Source organism: Drosophila busckii, chromosome X (genome assembly GCF_011750605.1).
Source record: "Drosophila busckii strain San Diego stock center, stock number 13000-0081.31 chromosome X, ASM1175060v1, whole genome shotgun sequence".
Classification (NCBI taxonomy): Eukaryota; Metazoa; Arthropoda; class Insecta; order Diptera; family Drosophilidae; genus Drosophila; species Drosophila busckii.
In genome coordinates this window covers 21,164,281-21,184,102 of record NC_046608.1, presented here as the reverse complement: position 1 = coordinate 21,184,102, position 19,822 = coordinate 21,164,281, and the positions used below count along the sequence as shown (strand labels likewise).

Below are 19,822 nucleotides of genomic sequence, written 5' to 3'. Positions count from 1 at the left end.
GCAGGCAAGCGAAGCGGGCTTTAGAGTAAGTGCAGCTAAATAAGTCAATATATTGTTGTTGTAAATTCAATTCACCAGATATCGCTGCTGCCCGAGCCTGCCAAGAGTGCAGAGTCCGTCAATCTGGAGCACGAGGCCATACCATCCAAAGTGCTTAGCCTCTATGACAACAGTCAGCAGAAGATTTCGAATCTAGCGCATGTTAGTTACTCACACTCACTTTTGCATATAAAATTATTAACTTAACACTTGCCTGCAGCCCACTCCCTTGCTGGACAGCATACAAGAGCATGAGAAATATGGCAACAATGGCGATAAGTTTGACAACATCTCGCGCTCCATTGTGAATGGCTATGAAGCATTTTCCAACTTCCTCAACAGCTTGATACAGGTGAGTCTACCGCTCTCTCCCCCTCACATTCAGTTTGTTTACTTTTGTTATTACACACACATTGCATTACACAAGCTTCGCCAGTTGACGACAATTAAAGCGCCGCGTTATTTATTTTTTCTTTATGCAATCAACTTTAAAGCCGAAGGTTACACCTTTCATGCAGACAGACAATTTTTTAGTGTTTGGCATTAATATTCCCATAGATTTCTTTCAAATAGAATAAATTTGCATATAAGAGACTTAACAATGCAACTCTATTCATATTCAGCTATACAGCTCAGAAGAAAATTATTTGATATAGTATAATTATGCAATTATTAAACTTTCTTGCAGAAACCCAAAGAAGTTGCTCGTAGCGTCTCCAAGGGCATCACAGCTCAATTGGACATCATTGGGGGCAAGCTAGTGGGACTTTAACAACAATAAAATTAATACAAATTGATACTGAAATGTTACATCGAATTGTTTTTTTTTTTTATAATATTTTTGTATAACGTTTATTTAAATAAATAGTTTAATTTATTGTGTAACTTAATTATTGTTTGTTTGTTTAGGAATGTGCTTGATATTTGTTTAAATTATATATATTTGTTGCTTTTAGTATTTTTACGATTTGTTGCATGGGCAGTTGTTGTTCAATACTATAACGCCGCATAATAAACAAGCAAAAGATATAGCATATATAATCATATATACTATATGCAATTGTTGCAGGCGTCTATTAAACTAGAGAGCACATCACAATATGGATATACCACTAAACTAAAGTTAGATATAGAAACCACGCTATGATTTCACATACGAGTATAACTAAACAAAAAAAAAAAAAAGTTATATGTTTAATACAATTGTTGTTAAATTAATTTTTGGCACAATTCTTGCAGCATTAACTAACAGAAGAAAAAAAATGCTTGTTGCTTTAGAAATTTCAAATATTGTTCGTCGATTATTTTTTTGTGGTTTTTGTTTTTTCGCATTAGAGTCGCGTTCAATCCTCCCAGCTGCTGGTGCGCGTCTGTGGATCAATCGATGGGGAGTAGGACTTGTAAGTGTCCGAAGCTCTTTTATGTTTAACGGTGCAGAACAGCAGCATCGACGTTATTAGGCCAAAGAGTTGCACAAATGCAATGCCCAAGCCAACGGCGCCCACAACATTCAGCTGAGCCGTGAACCAATTCTGCAGCGAATGAGCGCAGCCCTTGTCAAACCAGAGCGCAGGATTCTCGGAGCGACCGCAGTCGACACGCATCAGGCCATCGCCAGAGCCTTCGGTGAGCAGCTGACGCTGATCGTAGAGCTGGCGGCAGCAGGAGTCGGGCACCCAGCGCTTGCCGCTCCACGATTGAATGTCATACCAGTCCTCGTACGAAGAGACGCCGCAGCATTCAAACTGCAAGCAAAAAGATATATAAAATGATATATAACAATAGCAACGATTTGTGACTTACCGACTGCTGCACGCTATCCCAAATGGCAGCAACAGATGGCGCCACCAGCGAGCCACGATCGCTGGCATTATAGTGACGCTCAATGCCAAAGCGCAGCTCATTGGCCAAAGTGCGTCCCAGTCCGCCGCGAAAGAGAAACGCAATGGAGCCCACAAGGAACTCGCTCATGAACAGAATAACAATCAGCATAAAGTACTAAGCAATTAAATAGGTTAACTTTTATTTTAAGCGCTCGCTTCTTCTTCAGTCACTTACCAACACTAGTAGACAGCGCGACTGTACCCAAGCGCCGCAGCAGCCAAAGAAACTAACCACAAAGCCAGTGCCGCCAATGCACATGAAGATTGTGTCCGCACTCAGACCCGCATGCTGTGGCAACAATGTGGCATAGCCCTCGTAGCTGAGACGCAACCATAGACCAGCGCCCAGAAAGGCGCAACTGCAGAGCTGCGAGCAAGAAAGTGAAAGATGAGAGAGACACAGCTAATCTCAAATGAAATCTAACTTTGCTATTGTTTGCGCTTTGCAACACTTTTGCTTATGTTCTTGCATATGTTGATTTCTCCAACGGATATTAACAACAGATCGTAACGTTATTGCATAAGAGCGACGACGACAATGACTGACTGAGGAAGTTTGGCCCAGAGTTGCAACAAAGCGCACAATGGAGCAGACAACGGACTTTCAATGTTTCCGCTGCAGACGCGCCTGAGAACTTTTTGTTTTTGTTGCTGCTTTAATAACAAAATCGACGCCGGTTGAACGACATTTGTTTAACAAAACACGCTAGTGACAAAGCCAGTGGGGGGACGCAACTTACCCAGAGTATAATGTTGAGCCAGCAAAAGGTTCGTCGTATGCATGTGTAGCCGGCATTGCCCATCTCGACAGCTGCTTAAGCTGCAATGAAAGAAAGAGATAGACGTTATGGTAGGACAAAGACAGCAAACTACGTGTGCGCATCTATGTGTGTGTGTGTGTGTGTGTGTGTGTGGGAGGCAAATTGGCAGCGTGGCATACTTAGTTGAATAAAAAAAAAAATCATAAATCAAGAGCACTTTGAAGCAGTTTAGATTTTAAAGTGTGGGCAGTTTATATGGCGCGGGGTGTGGGCTAAACTGAATTGAAGCGTAGCGCATTGCGTTGCATTTATTAGATATATTTCGGAAATCACACACACACACAGCTTAAAAATACAAATACATAAATTCTTCAAGCGAATTAGTTTTATTTATTTCATAGCTATTAACTGGCACACAGCTGGAGCTGGAGAACTGGCGCATTGGTGGCTAGTGCGGTGGTGGGTGCCGCACATTACAGCAATTTGCAGTTTGACTATAATAGTTCTGCTTAATAGTTAAATACATTTTTATGACTGAAACGCAAAAAAAATATAACAAATTGGCACAGCTATATAGTATATCGGCTCAGTTTACGCTATATACTATGAGCAGAGCGTAGAGCAAGCGCCTCCCAATCAAAAATTTAACGCAGCAGCCAACAATTTTTGAGCTGCCTGACTAAAAGCTGCGCGCTATGCACAACTGATTAGCATTGTGCGACATATTTTAACATTTCTTGTTTACATATTAGCGCATTTATTATTTTGGAAATATGATATGTGTGCTAAACACGTAACAAAACATAGTTCAATGCCCAGCACATGTTGAGTTTGGAAAATTTTATTTAATTATGTACAGCTAACAATGGCCCAGGGAAATGTCTAAAATATGCAAACGACTTGAGGCGCAACAGGTTGTTGTTGTTGTTGTTGTTGCTACAACATAAAAGAGTTCTTGACATGCAACAAGTGGACGGGGGGTCCGTACAGCTTGAACTAAGCTTAAGCACGCAAGTTGACATAGCTTAGGTTTTTAGAAAAAACGCAAATTACGTTTACAAATTTAAAATAATAGCGCAAGCTTAACCCTGATGCTGATAATGCTGCTGATGATGATGAACAACCTTAAACAAAAACTAAAACTAAAACTAAAATAATCAAATAGTTGCAAATAAGAGCAGCTTGTCTGTCTGTCTGTCTCTCTGTCTGTCTGTCTGCCTGCCTGCCACAAGTGCGAACAATTGTAGCAACAACTGTAACTGTTTGTCGCGCGCTTATTTTCCAATTTAACTCAATAACGCGACGGACTTAATGCCATTTGCTGCTGGAAATTTGCGATTTACTTACGAGTGCAGTTGGGCACCAGCCCCCTGGGCCCACCCCCATCCCCACCCCCTCGCTCTAGCTGCCGCCACTGTGCGGATGTTCGAGCCGTGATTTATGCCTAAGCTTGGAAATTGGTCCCATGCTTGGTCTTTAGCCACAGCAAAAACTACATTATAAGGAAAGGCTAGCCGGGCCATAGTGGGGAAGGGGAGGGGGGGCAGCATGGGGTTAAGCCTGATCTTGCTGACGACATTGGCTAAAACTCTAGACAAGAGCTGGCTATGCAGCTTTTCACTGCCAACTGTTGTTGCTACAAAGTGTCGCGCCAAGTTTTCTCTTTTTCTAGTTGTTGTTGTTGCTGCTGCCGCGCGGGCTTTAAGGGGTTAAGCTTTGGAGTGTCAATCTATGTATTTGACTTGCGCCATTTGCCGCATTTCTTTACAGTTTGCAAATTACTTCAAGTTGTTTATTGTTGTTGCTGCTACTTGGAATCTGGTTTTTTATGCTGCGCTCTCTGCAAAAATCTTTCTGCTTGTTTTTATTTATTTATGTACAACAACATGCCACTTGCCACTGTCTGCATATCTTATTAGCAAAATCTGCATACAATAGCACTTATTGAAAAAATAAATAATAGTATTAAGCATAAGTAACTTTTAGGTTTCTACATACTTTGCTTTGCTTTCAACTTTGACAACGGCGTTTATTGCTGTTTTTTTTTTTTCAAATTTCCTATATCCTGCACACACAAGCACACAAAACAAAAATCAAAAAACAAACACTATTGCTTTCTTTTATTTAATTTATATATTATTTATATATATATATTTGTCGTTTGCGCTGCGCTCATTTATTTTTACAACAAATGTTTAATGCTGTATTTCTTTGTTTTCTAAAATAAATTGGTTGTTTTTCAAAACTTTTTCGTTGTTGCAGCCGCGTCACGTGTTCTGAACTGCGCTCGCTGCGGCTGTTCAAAATAAACTAACGGATTCTACGCTCACGTACGTTAAAAATAGTGTATCAAAAGCTAAAGCTAAAAAGACCCAGCGCCAACTGCAAAGCAGCGCAGTCCCCAATAGAGCACAATACCCCAGCGAGCGCAACAGCTGCAGCTCGCTCTTTGTAGCTCCACCACTCACTTCGACTGCTCAAGCAAATGGCATGTGCAGTTTAACCGCTGGGATATGATAAAGCGTGAGCGGCAAACTCTCTCCGCGCTCACTATTGCAATCTTCACACACGCTGTGCATACTTTATGAATGAGATTTATGTTTAGATTTTCAGTGTCACGTTTTGATCCACATTTCAAATAAAAAACTACAACAAAACGTTAAAAAAAAAGGAAAAGAATAAATAACGACCCATTTTAACTGCTCTCCTGTATTTCTAGCGGATGTTATAATTCTACACTAAGCCTACTATTATTTTAATTAGCTTAATGCAAATAATGATCAGGTTTCGACTTACCCCAGTGGAATTTCGAAAAGCCTTTGCTTATGACTGCGTAGTTGATAAGTGAACTTCCTGAAATAATAAAATATGCATTAGTGTTATATTAATTTAAATGCTCATCAACTAGAACTATAAATTTTAAATTTGTCGTGTACAAAATTTAAGTGTGACCAAAAGCGTACAAATCTTAAGCTTGAAAACAATGATTTGGTTGGCATACATAAATTATTTCATTAAAAATAATTCAAAGTCTTAACTGTCAATAAGTTATTAACATAGGCCAGTCTCTGATCAAAAGTTTTAAAACGGAAAAGCTATCAATCATAGTTATGGCTTATAATTAATGATAAAAACAAGACAACTAATCATTGGTTAGCTAATAGTTTAAAAGTGAAAGCTGTGTTTTAACATAATAACAATGCAAAGCAAATACAAAAGGCACAAAGCTTAACAAAAAACATACTTGATGACACAATGTTGTTTCGATAACAAACGATAAGCGATAGGCTCAACGTTTATTTGAAATTTGGCAAGAGCTGAGCTTGCTTACAATAAGTACAAAAAGAAAGGTTTTATTTGTAAACAAAAAATTGAGCAATAACTAAAACTAACTTTATTTATCTTTACGCAGCTTTTGACTGGAAAGCTCAATGGCATCCAGCCAGAGTTTGAGCTCGGCAGGCATTTCTGGTCGCTGCTTGGCCTCCGGATAATTCTGCATCAGCTCAAGCACATTGCAGTTGGTGATGCACTGCTTGGAAAGCGCCACAGCACGCACAAAGCCATCGGCGAGGGTTACAAACGTCTGCTCCAAGTAGATGGCCTTGTCATCCCACCAGATCAAACGCGTTTGAATCTTATATGGATGGAAGATGGGTATGGTGCGACGATAGCGCACGCTGCTGGCGCCTTGCACAGCGCCGCCGCCACGCTGACGCACTAGCTCATAGAGATTGGTCAGCGCATAGAAATGGAAGCGGGCAAAATCCAGTTCACGCAAATAGCGCGCATTGTTCATATGGCGCAGGAATATATCCACATCCTGGGAGGTGCACAGGCCATAGATGCTAGTGGTGTCCGTTACCTTGCGCTTGCCCTGGAACAGGCGTCCAGCCAAAACCGTAAACAGGCAGCGTATAAAGTAGTTTACATCCCAGATGATGTACAAGATGAGCAGCAGCACCAGAAACGACATGACCAACTGTAAAACGCAAAAAAAAAAACACAAAAAAACTTGTTAATAGCGAAAGTTTGACTTTGCGCTGCACACGCTAAGAAAAAAAAAAAAAGAAATACAAATTTGCAGTGTCAATGATATGCATTGAACTTGCTTAACACACACACACAAACACAAAACAAATATATTTACATACGTATCGGACTTTAAGTCAAAGCAGACAACTGTCCCAGCAGAGCGATCGTTAATAACTAAAACCAAAAGCACTAGAGCGCACGCTAAACAAAAACCAAAGACACACACACAAAGCAAAAGAAAGTTGCTCAATTACTCACTCACTCACTCGCTCGCTCGTTGAGAGTGAGAGTGAGAGTGAGAGTGAGAGCGGGCGTCAGCGAAAGAGCGCGAGCAGCTTAGCTTGGCTCTTTTTTTTAACTTTTTACTAGCTACATTTCTTTGTGTGTTTTCATCACGCCAACATAATCTTTGAATATATTTATAATTAAACACTGTGATTGAGCCACTCCAATTGTGCAACGCTATATATTATTTAAAAACTTATAATAGCTAAGCGTTAAGCTTAGCATACGATTTGAATATTTGTATTGTGCTTTTAAATTTGATTGTTAGCTGTTAGTTTATACTAAGCCATGCTTAAAGCCACAAATCGCTGTTAAGAAAATTGTAAATTGTGAGTTCTTCGATATCTATTTTAATTGTTAAATATTATAAAAGCAGCAACATATTTGTGTAATTTCCTAACCTGCTCAACAAGTTGTAAACAAATGAATAAATGCTGGCAGTTGAGCTGTGTATAAAAATAATTTTAAGTAGTGCTCGTCTATTATTGTTGCTGCTATTAGTTAGTTACACCAATTGTAATTAGTATGTAGTTAATAAACTAGATGACGTTCTAACTACTTAACAATTTCACAAGCCAACACTTGAATTATATGTATATAGACATTGAGGCACTTCTAAATATAGTCTATATAGATCGACGTCATAGCACTGATCGTTGACCATATACCGTTTTGTTTACATGGCTTGCACTTTTAATGCAACTGCATTTTGGACTTGTTCAGAACGAGCTCTACAACATGTGTCTGCTACGAGAATAACAAACAAACTTTCTCTCTCTCTCTCTCTCTCTCTCTGTCTCTCACTTTTGGCCGGTTACTTAGGGAAATGCAATTGCCAATTGGTCTAACTTTAAGACTAACACGGAACTCTCAAGTGTTTGCTCGAGCATTAACTTCCTAATCGTTTAATTAATAACGGTAATGAGCTAATCAACACACTAACGGGTGTGTCTGCCAAATTGTTTGCCAAATTGGGTAAAGAGTTTACATCAAATGTTTGCGGTTGCAGCCAAACAATGTAGACATACTAATTCTAATAATTAGCTATTTATTTAGTTAGTTACACGTGTATGCCATAAACAGCTGTGGAGAGAGTTCTGAATATAAAGGCTTACAAAATTGTTTTTAGCTAATTATAGCTTATTTGAAAATTTAAATAAACACGCTTTACATTCAAGTTTCAGTTAAGATTCTTTAATATTTCATTTTAACTTAGGAGCTTAAGCTTTAAGCATTAAATACACTTTAAACTCTTCTAAATTCTTAGTTTTTCAAATGGTTTAGCACATTTTTCAAAAAATTCAATTTTTCGTTTTTCAATTTGTCTAATTTTCTACATTAACAAAAGCTTTTGCTAGTAACAAATTAATTTGTAAAGACGATTGTGCTAGGAATTGTAAACAAATAAAGCGCGAACCATAAGAATTATTTAGCGTTGGTCGTTTGTATAGTTTAAAAATACAGTACAATTTCTAAAGTTCGAATTGAGATTTTTGTTTACTTTTCAAATGAATTCTGAAACAGTTTTCTAACTTATACATTCAACTTTTAAAGTTAACAACCATAGTTATACCAATTCTATATCAGCTTCAACCAAATCATTCTCTTAGTTATACAAAATTTAATGTTAATAAAGAAACATTTTTCAAAAAAATAATTATGCATATAAATTATAAATTTTGTATTAAGATTCATGAATTCATTGTTTTGGGATTATGACTGATATTGTACTGTGGTTAGTTGAAAAGTAATTATGCCTTCTCTCTCTTTCTTTTGTTTGCTGTTCTTGGCACGCTCAGAATCAGCTGAATGCGTTAGCAAAGTTTCACACCATTAGCAAATGACTGCACCTATGCGCGTCCTTTGCAGGTTACACGCTTTGGTTTACTTAAATTTAACATATACATATATTAGTTAAGTTACAGATTTTAGTATTCAATACTACACATTTACAGTTATAGCTTAGATTAGGCTTAACAGTTACAGTTACAGTTACAGACATGCACAAACTTGTTTACAACAGACGCAGACACACGCACACAACTAAACAAAAAAACAAAAAAAAATAACAAACTTAGACTTAAAAGAAATGCATTAAATAAATTTGCATACATACAGACATAGGTATATACATTGATAGTACATTTGACGCTTTAGCGCGCAGGGGCGTTAATAATTTACAATTGGGTGGGCGTGGTCAGCAGCCGCTGCGCAGATTCTTGCTTGACATGTCATTGTATTCAATCCACTTGCAGAGCTCTGGCGGCAGCGGTGGCTTCGACTTGTTCGCACTCAAGACATGACCATTCTCCGCTTCCAGCGCAGTGGCGACAGCAACAGGCACGGAGGGCGGCGGCGGCACCGGCACAGGCACCGGCGTGGTATTGCCCACACCCGCCGGATGCAGACTGGCCGTGGAGCTGAGCGTATGCCTGGAAGCCTGCAGCGGTGTGGCAGCCGTCTTGGGCAGCAGCTCAGCCATTACTGCATCCATGGAAACATCAATGACGCGCTGCCTGCAAATGACAATGCAGTGCACAAACTTGTCCGATGGCCGCACAAATCGATGTTCCATAAACAGCGACTGCTCATCCCAGTAAACAATCTAAAAACGCAGGCAGTTAGATAAAATGGTAAAGCTAGTAAATGCACTCATTACGCACCCTGGACACAATCTTGAAGCGATGAAAGGGCCGTATGAAGCGTCTATAGCGTATGGTGGCCGCTCCCTGGAAAACAGAGCCGCCCAAGCGTGTGATGGTGCGATAGAGCTTGGTGCGCTCATAGAAATCCACGCGAGCAAAGTCCAGCTCACGAAAGTAACGCGCATTGTTCATATGATAGAGCAGTGTGTCCACATCGTTGCTAAGACAGATGCCTGTGGGTTCGAAGCGTATAATTAGTAAGTCATAAGCAGTTAAAATGTATTTTTGTTCTTGTTGAAATTACTGTAAGCAATAAATTTGTTGCATTTTTAATCAATTGTTTTGATGGTGTGTGTGTGTGTTAAAGGTTAAGTCCAAGGTAAGAGCAGGTGGTTGATGGGGCGGGTGGGTGCCAAACAACCCTTAAATCAGCAACTTGCACAATCGAACGCTTGTTGTTGTTGCTGTTGTTGCTTTCGTGCTTTTTGTTTTTATATAATGCGGCAGGGCAGCACTTACCATTGACCGTGGTGGACTCCAGAATGTGGCAGGAGCGTTTCACAAATCGCGCCAGCAGCACACAGAGGCACATGCGCAGAAAGTAATGCAGCTCCAGCAGGCCATAAAGTAATACAATTAACAGCAGAGCGCTTAGCCCCAGCAGACACAGCTGATCCATTGAATTGCCGAAAGCTAATTAGCCCGCAGTCAATTGCACAATTAACAAACAACAACAAAAAAAAACAACAAACAAAAAAATTAATTAAATAACCAGTCGGAAGGAAGCCAAACAAGCGGCGAAACCACTCAAAGTGTTGGCGTATCCTGACTAATTGCTGCTGCTTCTGCTGCTGCTGTTGGGCTTGGGTTGTTGTACAGGCTAAGGCTGTGGTCCTGACTGCAAACGCTGAATTAGGTCATGTTAGCTCAGCTGTTGGTATACCGTTATTCTTCACACACACACACACGCAGGCACAGTCTTTAATTCAGTTTTGGTTTTCATTCGCATTTGTTTAAGTTTTAACTTAACTATAACAAAACACTTTTCTTTACAAGCGCAAACAAACAAAATTAATAAAATCGCGTTTTTTACTTTATTTTTTGTAAGCAATTATTGACAAACGACGCGGCTATCGACAGCGACAACAGCGCACTGAACACACTTTTGACCAAATGCTGTTGCCTGGCGCCGTCGCCGTCAACTGCGACTGCGACGTCGTTGCTGCTGCTGCTGCTGACATTGGCTTGACTGCGTCTCTCGCTCGCATCCTCACAGCTTTTCTCTCTCTCTCTGCGCGCTCTCTGGGCAAAGCTATTTAGGGGTTGAACCTGTTGCCGTTGCCGTCGTCGTCGTCGCTAGCTGCACCTACGCCGAAATATTGAAAAGCTTTTTTTCTTTGTCGCTTCCGCCCGCTAATTACATCAGCTGCACATTAAAAATTAAACAAATAAATACAGCTAAAAATTCCTTATACGTTCCTTATGCAGTCAAGCCTCGTTTTATATAAAGTAAATGTATAAAATCTAGCTTGAATTCTAGCTAAATTCAAGGCCAAACTAGCTTTCAAATTGAATTTAAGTTTAGAAGTTACAAGGCTTACATTTTTTTGTTTCAACTCTCAAAATTCTAAAAAGTTCCCAGAGAACTTTAAGCACTTGGCATGTTGTTTTATTGCAATTCTTAACTGCAATACACAACGTTGTATTTTTTATGGGCTTCTCCTTTTTTTCGTTTTTTGTTTTCACATCTCTAAATACCTCTATTTTTACAAAAGTCGAAAAATGTCATGTAAATATTGTACCTAGTGCAAAAAATCCGCTCAAATAAATACAAAGTTCTTAAACGAGCTGTTCTTTGAGCCAGACAAATGTACACAGCGCGCATGGGCGTAGTCTGACAGACATGGAAAGGGCTTAATGAAGATGCGTACAAATTGAAACCTTAAACTAATCAATTGATTGTATACACACAAATATTGCTTACAGAATTTGGTTGGTAGCCCCTTTTGGGTCGCGCCACTGCACTGAACCCACGTAAATTACATACTAACAATAACTTGTGCATACAGCCAAATGCATTAGAGTAAATATAAAACGTCCAAAACATGAACCTTAAACGTCGATAAACAAAAACTGCTGTCAACTCTTATAGACACACTATTTATAAACTTTTACCAGTTAATACTAAATATATATAGTTGGCTATGAATTAATTTGTCATAAAGTTAAACTTTGGCAAGCGCTATAAAACAAATATCGTTGCTTACATTTTAATGTTTATTTATATTTCCGCTATTTACATAGAAATAAATGTGTATAGGTTTATGCAAAAATAGCTTATCAAAATTTCAATTCAAAATTGTTACTCAACAAATTAAAGTACTTTTCTCAAGAAAGAAGTGTTTATAAAAATATTTTTACAAAACATATAATAGTATATTATTCAGCAATGCTTTTATCAGTAGCTCCAAAAATTTAACATGCATTTAAATATTATAAATTGAAAAAAAAAAAAAAAAAGATTATATACATATAATGTATGCGTGTTTGTTTATATACAACATAGTTATAGTTTATATACATAGCAAAGCGCTTGCACGGAAATTGTGCAATAATTTATGTCGTAATTGGTGCACTCTATATAAATTTAGTTGCTGTTGTTGTTGTTGTCGGAGAGAACAAGTTGCTCTAAACTTGTTTTCGATTTTGTTTTTTGCTGAATTGAGTTGAGAATTGCAACTTTTGTATATATGTATGTGTGAGTGTGTCTTTAACATAATTTGGAAAAACACAAACTAAGATGTATAGGAAACAATAAAAATATAAAGTACATAAGTGTATGTGTGTGTGTGTGTGTGTGTCTACATAGTTGATTTTTGTTTTGTACTGTATTTTTATAAGTAAATAACACAAGAGCAACAATTTGTTTTGTTTTTGTTTTCAATTAAGCCAAAAAACAGGCAATCTTAATTATTTACACACAAAATATTATTGATAGGGGGGCTTGCTTTAGTTACATATAATATATTTCTATCGTAGAGTTTCTATATATAAAGTTTAAGCTTAAAAAAAAAATTGATAATAGTTTACATTAAATAACAAACTGTAGGCGCTTAGTTATTGTTAAAGTTGAATAGAATATAATTTACAAAACATTCATATATATGAATATAGCTATCTCGCTCTGTTTTAGGCGCTGGCGCTTTCGTTTGGTTTTTGTTCTTTTAGCATGAGGCTGGTCCACATTGTTTATAAGGCCTAGAGACAACACATATCATTGTTTGAAGTTAACATTTACAAAAAATAAAATGCACAATGCACTCTTTGTGCCTTTTAGCAACATTTATCAATCAGCAATCACAAGCTTCCTTTTTTTCGTAACTCTCACTCTCTCTTTCTCTCTCATGTTGTTGTTAACACAATTCCTTGTTGTTTACTTAATTAATTTTTGATGAATCCTTTGTTCATGTTGAATTTCACATAGTTTGCAGTAGCGGAGCAACAGCATCCATCAGCACGTCCCACACACTCTTCCACTCTTCAGTTCCACTCACAGCTCGCTGCGCTGCTTTTCCTTATGCTGGGCTTGACAAAGCGTCTCAAAGTCACAGCGTTCCACGCTATCCGCATAATTTGCTCGCAATCTTGAGAGTGCACATAAATCCTCATGCGGCGCACATCCGGGCAGGTGCACCACACGCTCCTGGTGCAGCACCAACACCTGCGGCTCCTTGTCCTCACAGCTGACAATCAATAAAAAAAAAAATTAGTTAAATATACAATTCAATGAATTCATTGAACTCACTCGTAGCGCACAAAGGCCAAGTTGGTGGCAAACGCGTCGATTTGACTTGTACGCCAGCGACGCTTGCTACCAAAATCCTTATACGTTAGCGGCTTTGCATCCTTGGCCACGCCCAGATGCGCCAACATCTTCAGCAGCGTGCCCGAGTGCGTGAAATAGAATGTGGCATTGGCGCGAGGCTGCGGCGTGCTGAGCAGAATAAATTGAAATTAATTGAATTATAATTTTGATATTTGTGCGCTGCACTTACTCAATGGCCGCAAAGAGATCTGCGATTGCCGGACAGGCAATGCGATGTGTCAATTCATAGCCGTAGCCATCGTTCCAATAGTACTCGAGATCTTCGGCAAATTCAAGTGCCTCGAGTGCGGCAACATCGAAGAAGCGACACCAGATGGACAGCGGGCTGGGTCGGGGTTGCCAGGCGGTCTCAAAGGCGCACACCTGGTACATGAGCTGTATGTCGTGAACGCGCAGGTTCTTCAATTGGGTCTGATTACGAACATAGTTAACTGCTGATTGCATTGCCGGCTCCGCCAAGAAGCTACGTGCATTGAACATTGTATCAGGATTCTTATCGACGTCCGTTTTCCAGCGGCTACAGAGCTTATAAAACTGCAAAGATAACGGGATAGCAGTTGGGCAAATGAGATTAATGAGCTTGTACTAAGCGATTTGCTTAAGCTACTTAGAAATTAGATTTGTCTTGGGAGTTTTACCTGGCGTTGGACTGTAGACAGCCACAGTATTATCCACAAAGCCCACCGCCAGCTGGACCTTGTACTCGTGAAAGGACAAACAAGTTGGATGCACTATTTTGGAGCCCATGGAGCCCATGAAACCTTCGTTGCTGCGCAGCACGTTCAAGGTGCGACCATCGAGCGAGTAGATGCTTATCTTGGAGGCGCTGCCACAGGCAATGGCGCCCTCGAACTGATGACTAGCCATGGCCGTAACATCCGCGCCCGCCTCCCACTGACGCAGCGGACGACAATCGCCGGTGGGCGAGCGTATCGAGCGCAGATCCAAAACATTTACACGCCCAGCAGCGCAGCCCGTGACCAAGGTGCGTTCGTTGGGACGCAGGCAGGCGTGTATTATGGAGGAGCTATGCTGGCGCGAGATGCCAATGTAGGAGCTGCGCTTATCGTAGAAACGCACAGAGCCATCGGCGCAGCCGGCGATGACCAAATTGCTGGCCATGTTGGTGGTGTAGGGCGCCAGAACGCGCACAGCGGAGCGCATGGGTGCGGATTCAAGATCGGTGACGCGCATTTCACGCTTTAAGTCCCAAATGCGCAGGCAGCGTGAGGAGGAGCCGCCGCCAACGACAAGATGCTCGCATGATTGCTGCCAGGCTGTAACGACGCCATAGTCGGAGCTGGCACTGGAACTGGAGCTAGAGCTGGAGCCGGAGCTATGTATGTTGCTGTTGCTGGCACGTGGCAGCGCATGCCAGGCGCTAATCAGACGCGCTTCCTCCTGCGCCTCGCCCGCCTGCCAAATGCGCACATTGCCATCCTCGTGGGCCACCAGCAACAGGCCGAGATCATGCGCATTCAGCAGCTCAAAGCTGCTCACGCGACTCAGCTCCGAGTCGGCGGCCCAGCTAAGCACCGAATTGCGCACAAAGTCATAGAGCAGCACCTTGTCCTTGTAGGCCACCGCTATCTGCTGCTCGAACGGCGCCAGCTTGACCAGGCTGGGCGTAAACTGCGTCTTCCGATTCCAGTTGTAGGCATCCAGTCTGCGCACGCTGCTCTCACAGCCGCCCGCTTGGAGCTGCTGCTTGATGAGATTGTTGCGCTGGCAGCGATACTCGCGTGCCCGCAGCTCGGCCGAGTTGCGATCCTGTGGCCACAGCTGCTGCGTCTCCTGCTGCTCGCTGTAGCGCTGCTTGCCGGGACGCGTAAAGTAGCTGATGGCCCAGGGTATGAAGTTCGTTTGCACAATCGGCTGCAATGTGCACTTGGTGGGCGCGGCTTCGGCTTGACTTTCGCTGCCGCTGCTGGCGCCCGAGTGCGCTTCGCCCATGGCCACATTCGCTGCAGCCACATCGCTGTCCTCGTTCATGGAACTGGTGCGCAGCTTGCTCTGATATTTCAGCCAGGCGCTGTTCAAGCGCGTAGCTCCAGGCGCACCGTGTGTCACACCCACACCCACTCCAACGCCCACGCCCACGCCCACAGGCGGTGAGCACTGCTGCAGGTAGTGGCCACGCGTATTGGGACTGGGTGGCAGGCTGACGCTCAGGCTGCTGCTGAGCTTGTCCGTATCACGATTGCTCACATTGGCGCCGCCGCTCTGGGCAGTCACAGTGGTCGCCTCCTTGGCCATGAACATGCTCAGCGCCGCTTCATGCACATGGCTGATGATCTTCTGCGCCGCCTGCGCCACGCTGGGAAACGGATCCTGTCCCAGCTGCTGTATGCCCAGCCAGAGCGTGTTGAAGATTGACTGATAGGGGATGCCGCTGCTGCTGCTGCCGCCACAGCTGCTCATGTTGCTTATCGAGCTGGTGCGCAGCGAGGGCATCAGGCCATGCCGCTCCAGGCTGTGCGTGGAGTGCGCATGTTGCAACATGGTGGCACTCTTGGGCTGCTCCGCCATATAGACTGTGACGAACTGCGCCTCGAACAGCAGCACCATCCACTGAAGCGCAGCCAAGAGCTCCAGCCGCACCAACGGACTCATATCCTCGGCCACCGTCTTGAGCAGCGTTATGGCTATAATGCGATCGATATTGTTGGCCTGCTCCTCGCTGCGATCGGTCACGGAGCTGATGAATGTGCCCAGCGCAAAGACCGCCGCTGCACGCACCTCCGGTATGGGATCCATGAGCAGCACATAGAGCTTCTCATGCGCCAGATCACGTGCGCCGGACCAGCGCGCCTGCTCAAAGTGTTGCCACAGCATGCCCAGGCATATGGCTAGCCATTGTCGTAGCAGCCAGCTGCTGTCGTTCAGCTGCTCCAAGCAGTTCGAGAGCAGCGGTCCCTGCAGCGCGCTCGTCTGGCCAAGCAGAAAGTTGTGCACTATGGAGGCCAGCACAAAGGCAGCCAGCGTGCGATGCTGCTTGCTCACTGTGTTATCCTGCAGCACGCTTAGGAAGTACTTGTATTGCTTCACCAAGTCCACCTGGCAGCTGGGATCCACAGCGAGAATCTTGGCCCAGATGAAGACCAGCACAGGTCGCAGTTCGCGCGTGGAGCTCTGCAGCAGCTTGAGCACATAGGGAAAGATGCCGACGCCGAGTGCCAGATTCACTGCCCAGGGGCCCAGATCCAAGAATCTGGCGAGCAGCTCCAGCGCGCGCAGTCTATGCACCTGACTGAGCAGCACCTGCAGCACTATGGGCAGCTGCTCGGGTGGCGTGCGTGTTTCCGATTCGCTATCCAGCCACACCTGGAACGCAGTCAGCTGATGCTCGAAGAAGGGCAGCTGGCGATAGGGCGCCTGTTGATCCAGTATGGCGGGCAGCTGTTGCAATGCCAGATCCACTACCAGATCCCAAGCTTTCCACATGGGATGACGATGGCAAGGCGGCAGCGCAGGCAACGATACGGGCGTGCAGTCGTGGGAGCGCAGTATGCGCTCGGCTAGCAGGAAATTGCGAAAGAGACTGGCCACCAGCAGATCCTGTCGAAACAAACGCTGGAACAGCTCACGCGGCAATGTATTCCAAGCTATCGTATCGGTTATAGCGGTAAATATCCAATTGAGCTCACCCATCATGGTGCGGCGATCGTTCACCTTGCCCGGTATCTTGTCTATAAGCTCGCTCTGTATGCACGGCACCATGCCCAACTTCTCCTGCATGGCATACCACTTGAGCGCTATATTTATGGGCGTGGTTAGACAGCTGGTGAACAGATCCGCGGGCAACTGGGCATTCATGGGTAGGATTTCGTTAGCAGCACAGGCAGCCAGGTGAATGCAGTTCTTGTAGCTCACCAGCTGCTGCACTGCAGCAGGTGTATTAGCGCCTATGCCCGCAGCCTGGGCTCTTGCCAATTCCTGCTCATGCTGCTCGGCATAAGGTTGGAAGGAGTTGATTATAATGCCCGCATTGGAGCAATCGTAGACATATATGGAAGGCGCACTCATCCAATTGATCAGCTCGAATATGCTGAGCGGTATATATTGTGTAAAGGTTTTGTTGAAAACCCAGATTTCTCCATTGGCTGTGGGCTTGGGCACACCATGTCCATTATAATGAAACAGTATACGTTCTCCTTTGGCATTACGTCTTAGGCTTGTGCATAGCTTCTTTACATCCTCCACCGTCGGATCGTGGCATTTTTTATAGCGCGCCCTGGGCTGCCAACGCTCATATTGCATTTGCAGATTGCTGCCAATTAGCTCCATTGCCTTGGGCGCCGACACCGAGCTCGGATCAATCCAACACTCTAGCCTGGCGCATGGCTGGATCTTGACTACATCTGGTGGATCGACGCCTATATTTAAGCATAGCACTAGTGCTACACTTTGTGTCTTCATGCGTTCACGTATGCGCCAGGGCTGCATTTTATACATATAGCCAGCGATAGTCTCTTGATGTCGCTTTGCTCCAAAACTGCGCGGCAGCTCACGATCATTAACATTCCATGTGATTATATGTTTGTTATATTCATCGATTATACGTAGTATATGCTCACTGCCCTTGTTGGTGCGTAAAAGTCTGGTATCTTTTAGTTTTATTTCCGAAAATTTCAAATTTGGGAAGATGGCGTTGCCACTCTGCTGCTGCTGCTGCTGCTGTTGCTCTCTGCTGTTGTTAGCGCTGCTGACGCAGCTGCCCTCGCTGCTGCTGCTGTCGCTAGCCACAATTATTTCAGATTCCAGCATTGTGCATATATTTATATATACATATGTATATGTATCTATCTGTATATATAATTTATTTTCTTTGTATATATTTACGTTGCACCCACGTTTGGTTGCTCTTGGCTCTTGCTCACACTCTTGCTCTCGCTCTCTCCGCCCTCACCGTTGCCGTTGCCGTCGCAGCGACCATAACCAAAAACAATCGTCGTTACTACGCTATTTTGTTTGATATGCTTACGTCTTTTTAGTTGCGCTTACTACACATCAATTACAAAAGAACGAAAAAAAATGTAAAGCGCATTAAATCAACTGCACGCCAGTTGTATTTAATTTGCCCTTTTCTTTTTTTCGTCTCTCCCTTTGCGTGCACACACGCGCTTAGTTCACGCGTATAGACTATCGCTCGCTTTACACGAAAAGTCACAGTTTATCGTCTTTGTCCTTTTTCGATGTTAAATGCAGCGTTGCCAGAATATAATTTTAAATATGCGCTTCATTTAAATACCAAAGAAAATCACTGCTTAGAGAAGGATATTGTCAGTTGCTCTCAAAAGCAAAAGATATATACATATATATATAAATATTATAATTCATAATATAGCAAGACAACTCTTGTTTTCAAAATGAATTTTTTAAATAATATTGCAGCTTACGATCAATTGATCTTTCTCACGGAATAAGTCAAAAAACGCAAATACTACATTAAACTTAAAGGAACATGTTTAAAACATTATTGAAAATAAAATATACACTCACCCTTAAAACAGGATCACGTCTCGAAGGCTGCGGATATTTGACGGCATGTGTGCGGTGACGTCCAAATAATCCAGTAGCAAAACTCTGAGCGCTCTTCAGCGTACGTTGTGTATCCGTATATTTCATATAATACCATTCCGGATTATAAATGTCAGGCAGCAAGCTGGGAAAACGCAACTGCATGCGTTCGGCGAGCTGTACAAGCTCATCCTCGCCCTCGGCCACCAGCAACTTTTCATCCTGTGGTGACAAATGCTGCCAGCTCCAATGACGCAGCTGCTCCAGTTCCTCATCACATAATTGCGGCGGTGATTTTTCCATAAGCAGTGACTTCAACTCACTTAAGCGTTGCTGTGCGTCCAAAATAACGGATTCACTGGGATTGCGTGTGCCGTGACGTATAATGGACCAGATTCGCGTCGGGTGGCAACCTTTTGCATAGAACAAAAAGTAAACAAACAATAAATCAGCAGGTAATGCAAACGAGACAAACCAACTGTAGGGTTATTATTGTATAAATAAATACCAGTATATTGGGGCGTTGAATCATTAAAATTAGCAATATTTCGATAGGGTGTCTTTGTTGATAGACGACTCTCGATTTCATGCCGCTCAATGTTATTGCAAGTAGTGGCGGCAACAGCTGTTGCAGTTACTATTAATAATAGTAAATTGTATAGCCAAATGCCTAAGTTAAGCATTTTTTGTCGTATATTGAGGTAGAAGAGTTAAAAAATTTAAAACATTGAACAAAACTGAATTCACACGAAGTAAAATATTTTAGAA

The 19,822-nt window shown here is 42.6% G+C and overlaps 5 protein-coding genes across 7 annotated transcripts in view; 1 reads left to right on the top strand and 4 right to left on the bottom strand.

The window, feature by feature from the left end:
* Window positions 1–848, top strand: part of LOC108606168 — an 8,415-nt gene extending 7,567 nt beyond the window's left edge. The window contains exons 5-8 of the mRNA XM_017996019.2: window positions 5–25; window positions 79–201; window positions 260–391; window positions 728–848. Of these exons, the coding sequence (XP_017851508.2) occupies window positions 5–25; window positions 79–201; window positions 260–391; window positions 728–811 (360 nt within the window). The 3' untranslated portion in view covers window positions 812–848. The remainder of the gene's footprint in view (window positions 1–4; window positions 26–78; window positions 202–259; window positions 392–727) is intronic.
* Window positions 849–934: 86 nt separating this feature from the next.
* LOC108605560 (tetraspanin-9) lies at window positions 935–4,720 on the bottom strand. The gene is made up of 5 exons (XM_017995325.1): window positions 4,682–4,720; window positions 2,663–2,742; window positions 2,098–2,289; window positions 1,843–2,037; window positions 935–1,784 (listed from the first exon to the last, which is right to left on the bottom strand). Exons 2-5 carry the CDS (start codon window positions 2,723–2,725, stop codon window positions 1,383–1,385), a joined length of 852 nt encoding a protein of 283 aa, XP_017850814.1. The 5' UTR covers window positions 2,726–2,742; window positions 4,682–4,720; the 3' UTR covers window positions 935–1,382.
* Window positions 4,721–5,883: 1,163 nt separating this feature from the next.
* Window positions 5,884–6,885, bottom strand: LOC108605561 (protein THEM6). 2 transcript variants are annotated; one of them, XM_017995328.1, is made up of 2 exons: window positions 6,834–6,858; window positions 5,884–6,665 (listed from the first exon to the last, which is right to left on the bottom strand). In XM_017995328.1, exon 2 carries the CDS (start codon window positions 6,657–6,659, stop codon window positions 6,078–6,080), a length of 582 nt encoding a protein of 193 aa, XP_017850817.1. In that variant the 5' UTR covers window positions 6,660–6,665; window positions 6,834–6,858; the 3' UTR covers window positions 5,884–6,077. The 2 variants fall into 2 exon arrangements, with proteins under 2 accessions (XP_017850817.1, XP_017850815.1); XM_017995326.1 differs by having other exon boundaries at window positions 5,886–6,665; window positions 6,838–6,885.
* Window positions 6,886–8,688: 1,803 nt separating this feature from the next.
* On the bottom strand, window positions 8,689–10,807 carry LOC108605803 (protein THEM6). Its single transcript, XM_017995609.1, has 4 exons — window positions 10,168–10,807; window positions 9,667–9,881; window positions 9,120–9,608; window positions 8,689–9,046 (listed from the first exon to the last, which is right to left on the bottom strand). Exons 1-3 carry the CDS (start codon window positions 10,325–10,327, stop codon window positions 9,201–9,203), a joined length of 783 nt encoding a protein of 260 aa, XP_017851098.1. The 5' UTR covers window positions 10,328–10,807; the 3' UTR covers window positions 8,689–9,046; window positions 9,120–9,200.
* Window positions 10,808–12,607: 1,800 nt separating this feature from the next.
* Window positions 12,608–19,788, bottom strand: LOC108606828 (regulatory-associated protein of mTOR). Of its 2 annotated transcripts, XM_017997312.2 has the most exons (5): window positions 19,563–19,788; window positions 19,037–19,467; window positions 13,704–14,068; window positions 13,454–13,642; window positions 12,608–13,391 (listed from the first exon to the last, which is right to left on the bottom strand). In XM_017997312.2, exons 1-5 carry the CDS (start codon window positions 19,735–19,737, stop codon window positions 13,199–13,201), a joined length of 1,353 nt encoding a protein of 450 aa, XP_017852801.1. In that variant the 5' UTR covers window positions 19,738–19,788; the 3' UTR covers window positions 12,608–13,198. The 2 variants fall into 2 exon arrangements, with proteins under 2 accessions (XP_017852801.1, XP_017852800.1); XM_017997311.2 differs by lacking the exons at window positions 12,608–13,391; window positions 13,454–13,642; window positions 19,037–19,467; window positions 19,563–19,788 and adding an exon at window positions 14,173–18,726 and having other exon boundaries at window positions 13,980–14,068.
* Between the last annotated feature and the right edge of the window lie 34 nt (window positions 19,789–19,822).

Bases quoted from the DNA above. Each gene is read 5' to 3' on its own strand.
- LOC108605560 (XM_017995325.1), bottom strand. From the start codon at position 2,725: ATGGGCAATGCCGGCTACACATGCATACGACGAACCTTTTGCTGGCTC. The intron at 2,290-2,662 runs GTAAGTTGCGTC...TCTTGCTCGCAG, and splicing joins GGCTCAACATTATACTCTGG to CTCTGCAGTTGCGCCTTTCT. The intron at 1,785-1,842 runs GTAAGTCACAAA...TTTTGCTTGCAG, and splicing joins GGGATAGCGTGCAGCAGTCG to TTTGAATGCTGCGGCGTCTC.
- LOC108605561 (XM_017995326.1), bottom strand. From the start codon at position 6,659: ATGTCGTTTCTGGTGCTGCTGCTCATCTTGTACATCATCTGGGATGTA.
- LOC108605803 (XM_017995609.1), bottom strand. From the start codon at position 10,327: ATGGATCAGCTGTGTCTGCTGGGGCTAAGCGCTCTGCTGTTAATTGTA. The intron at 9,882-10,167 runs GTAAGTGCTGCC...TCGAACCCACAG, and splicing joins GGAGTCCACCACGGTCAATG to GCATCTGTCTTAGCAACGAT. The intron at 9,609-9,666 runs GTGCGTAATGAG...CTGCGTTTTTAG, and splicing joins GCTTCAAGATTGTGTCCAGG to ATTGTTTACTGGGATGAGCA.
- LOC108606828 (XM_017997311.2), bottom strand. From the start codon at position 18,301: ATGCTGGAATCTGAAATAATTGTGGCTAGCGACAGCAGCAGCAGCGAG.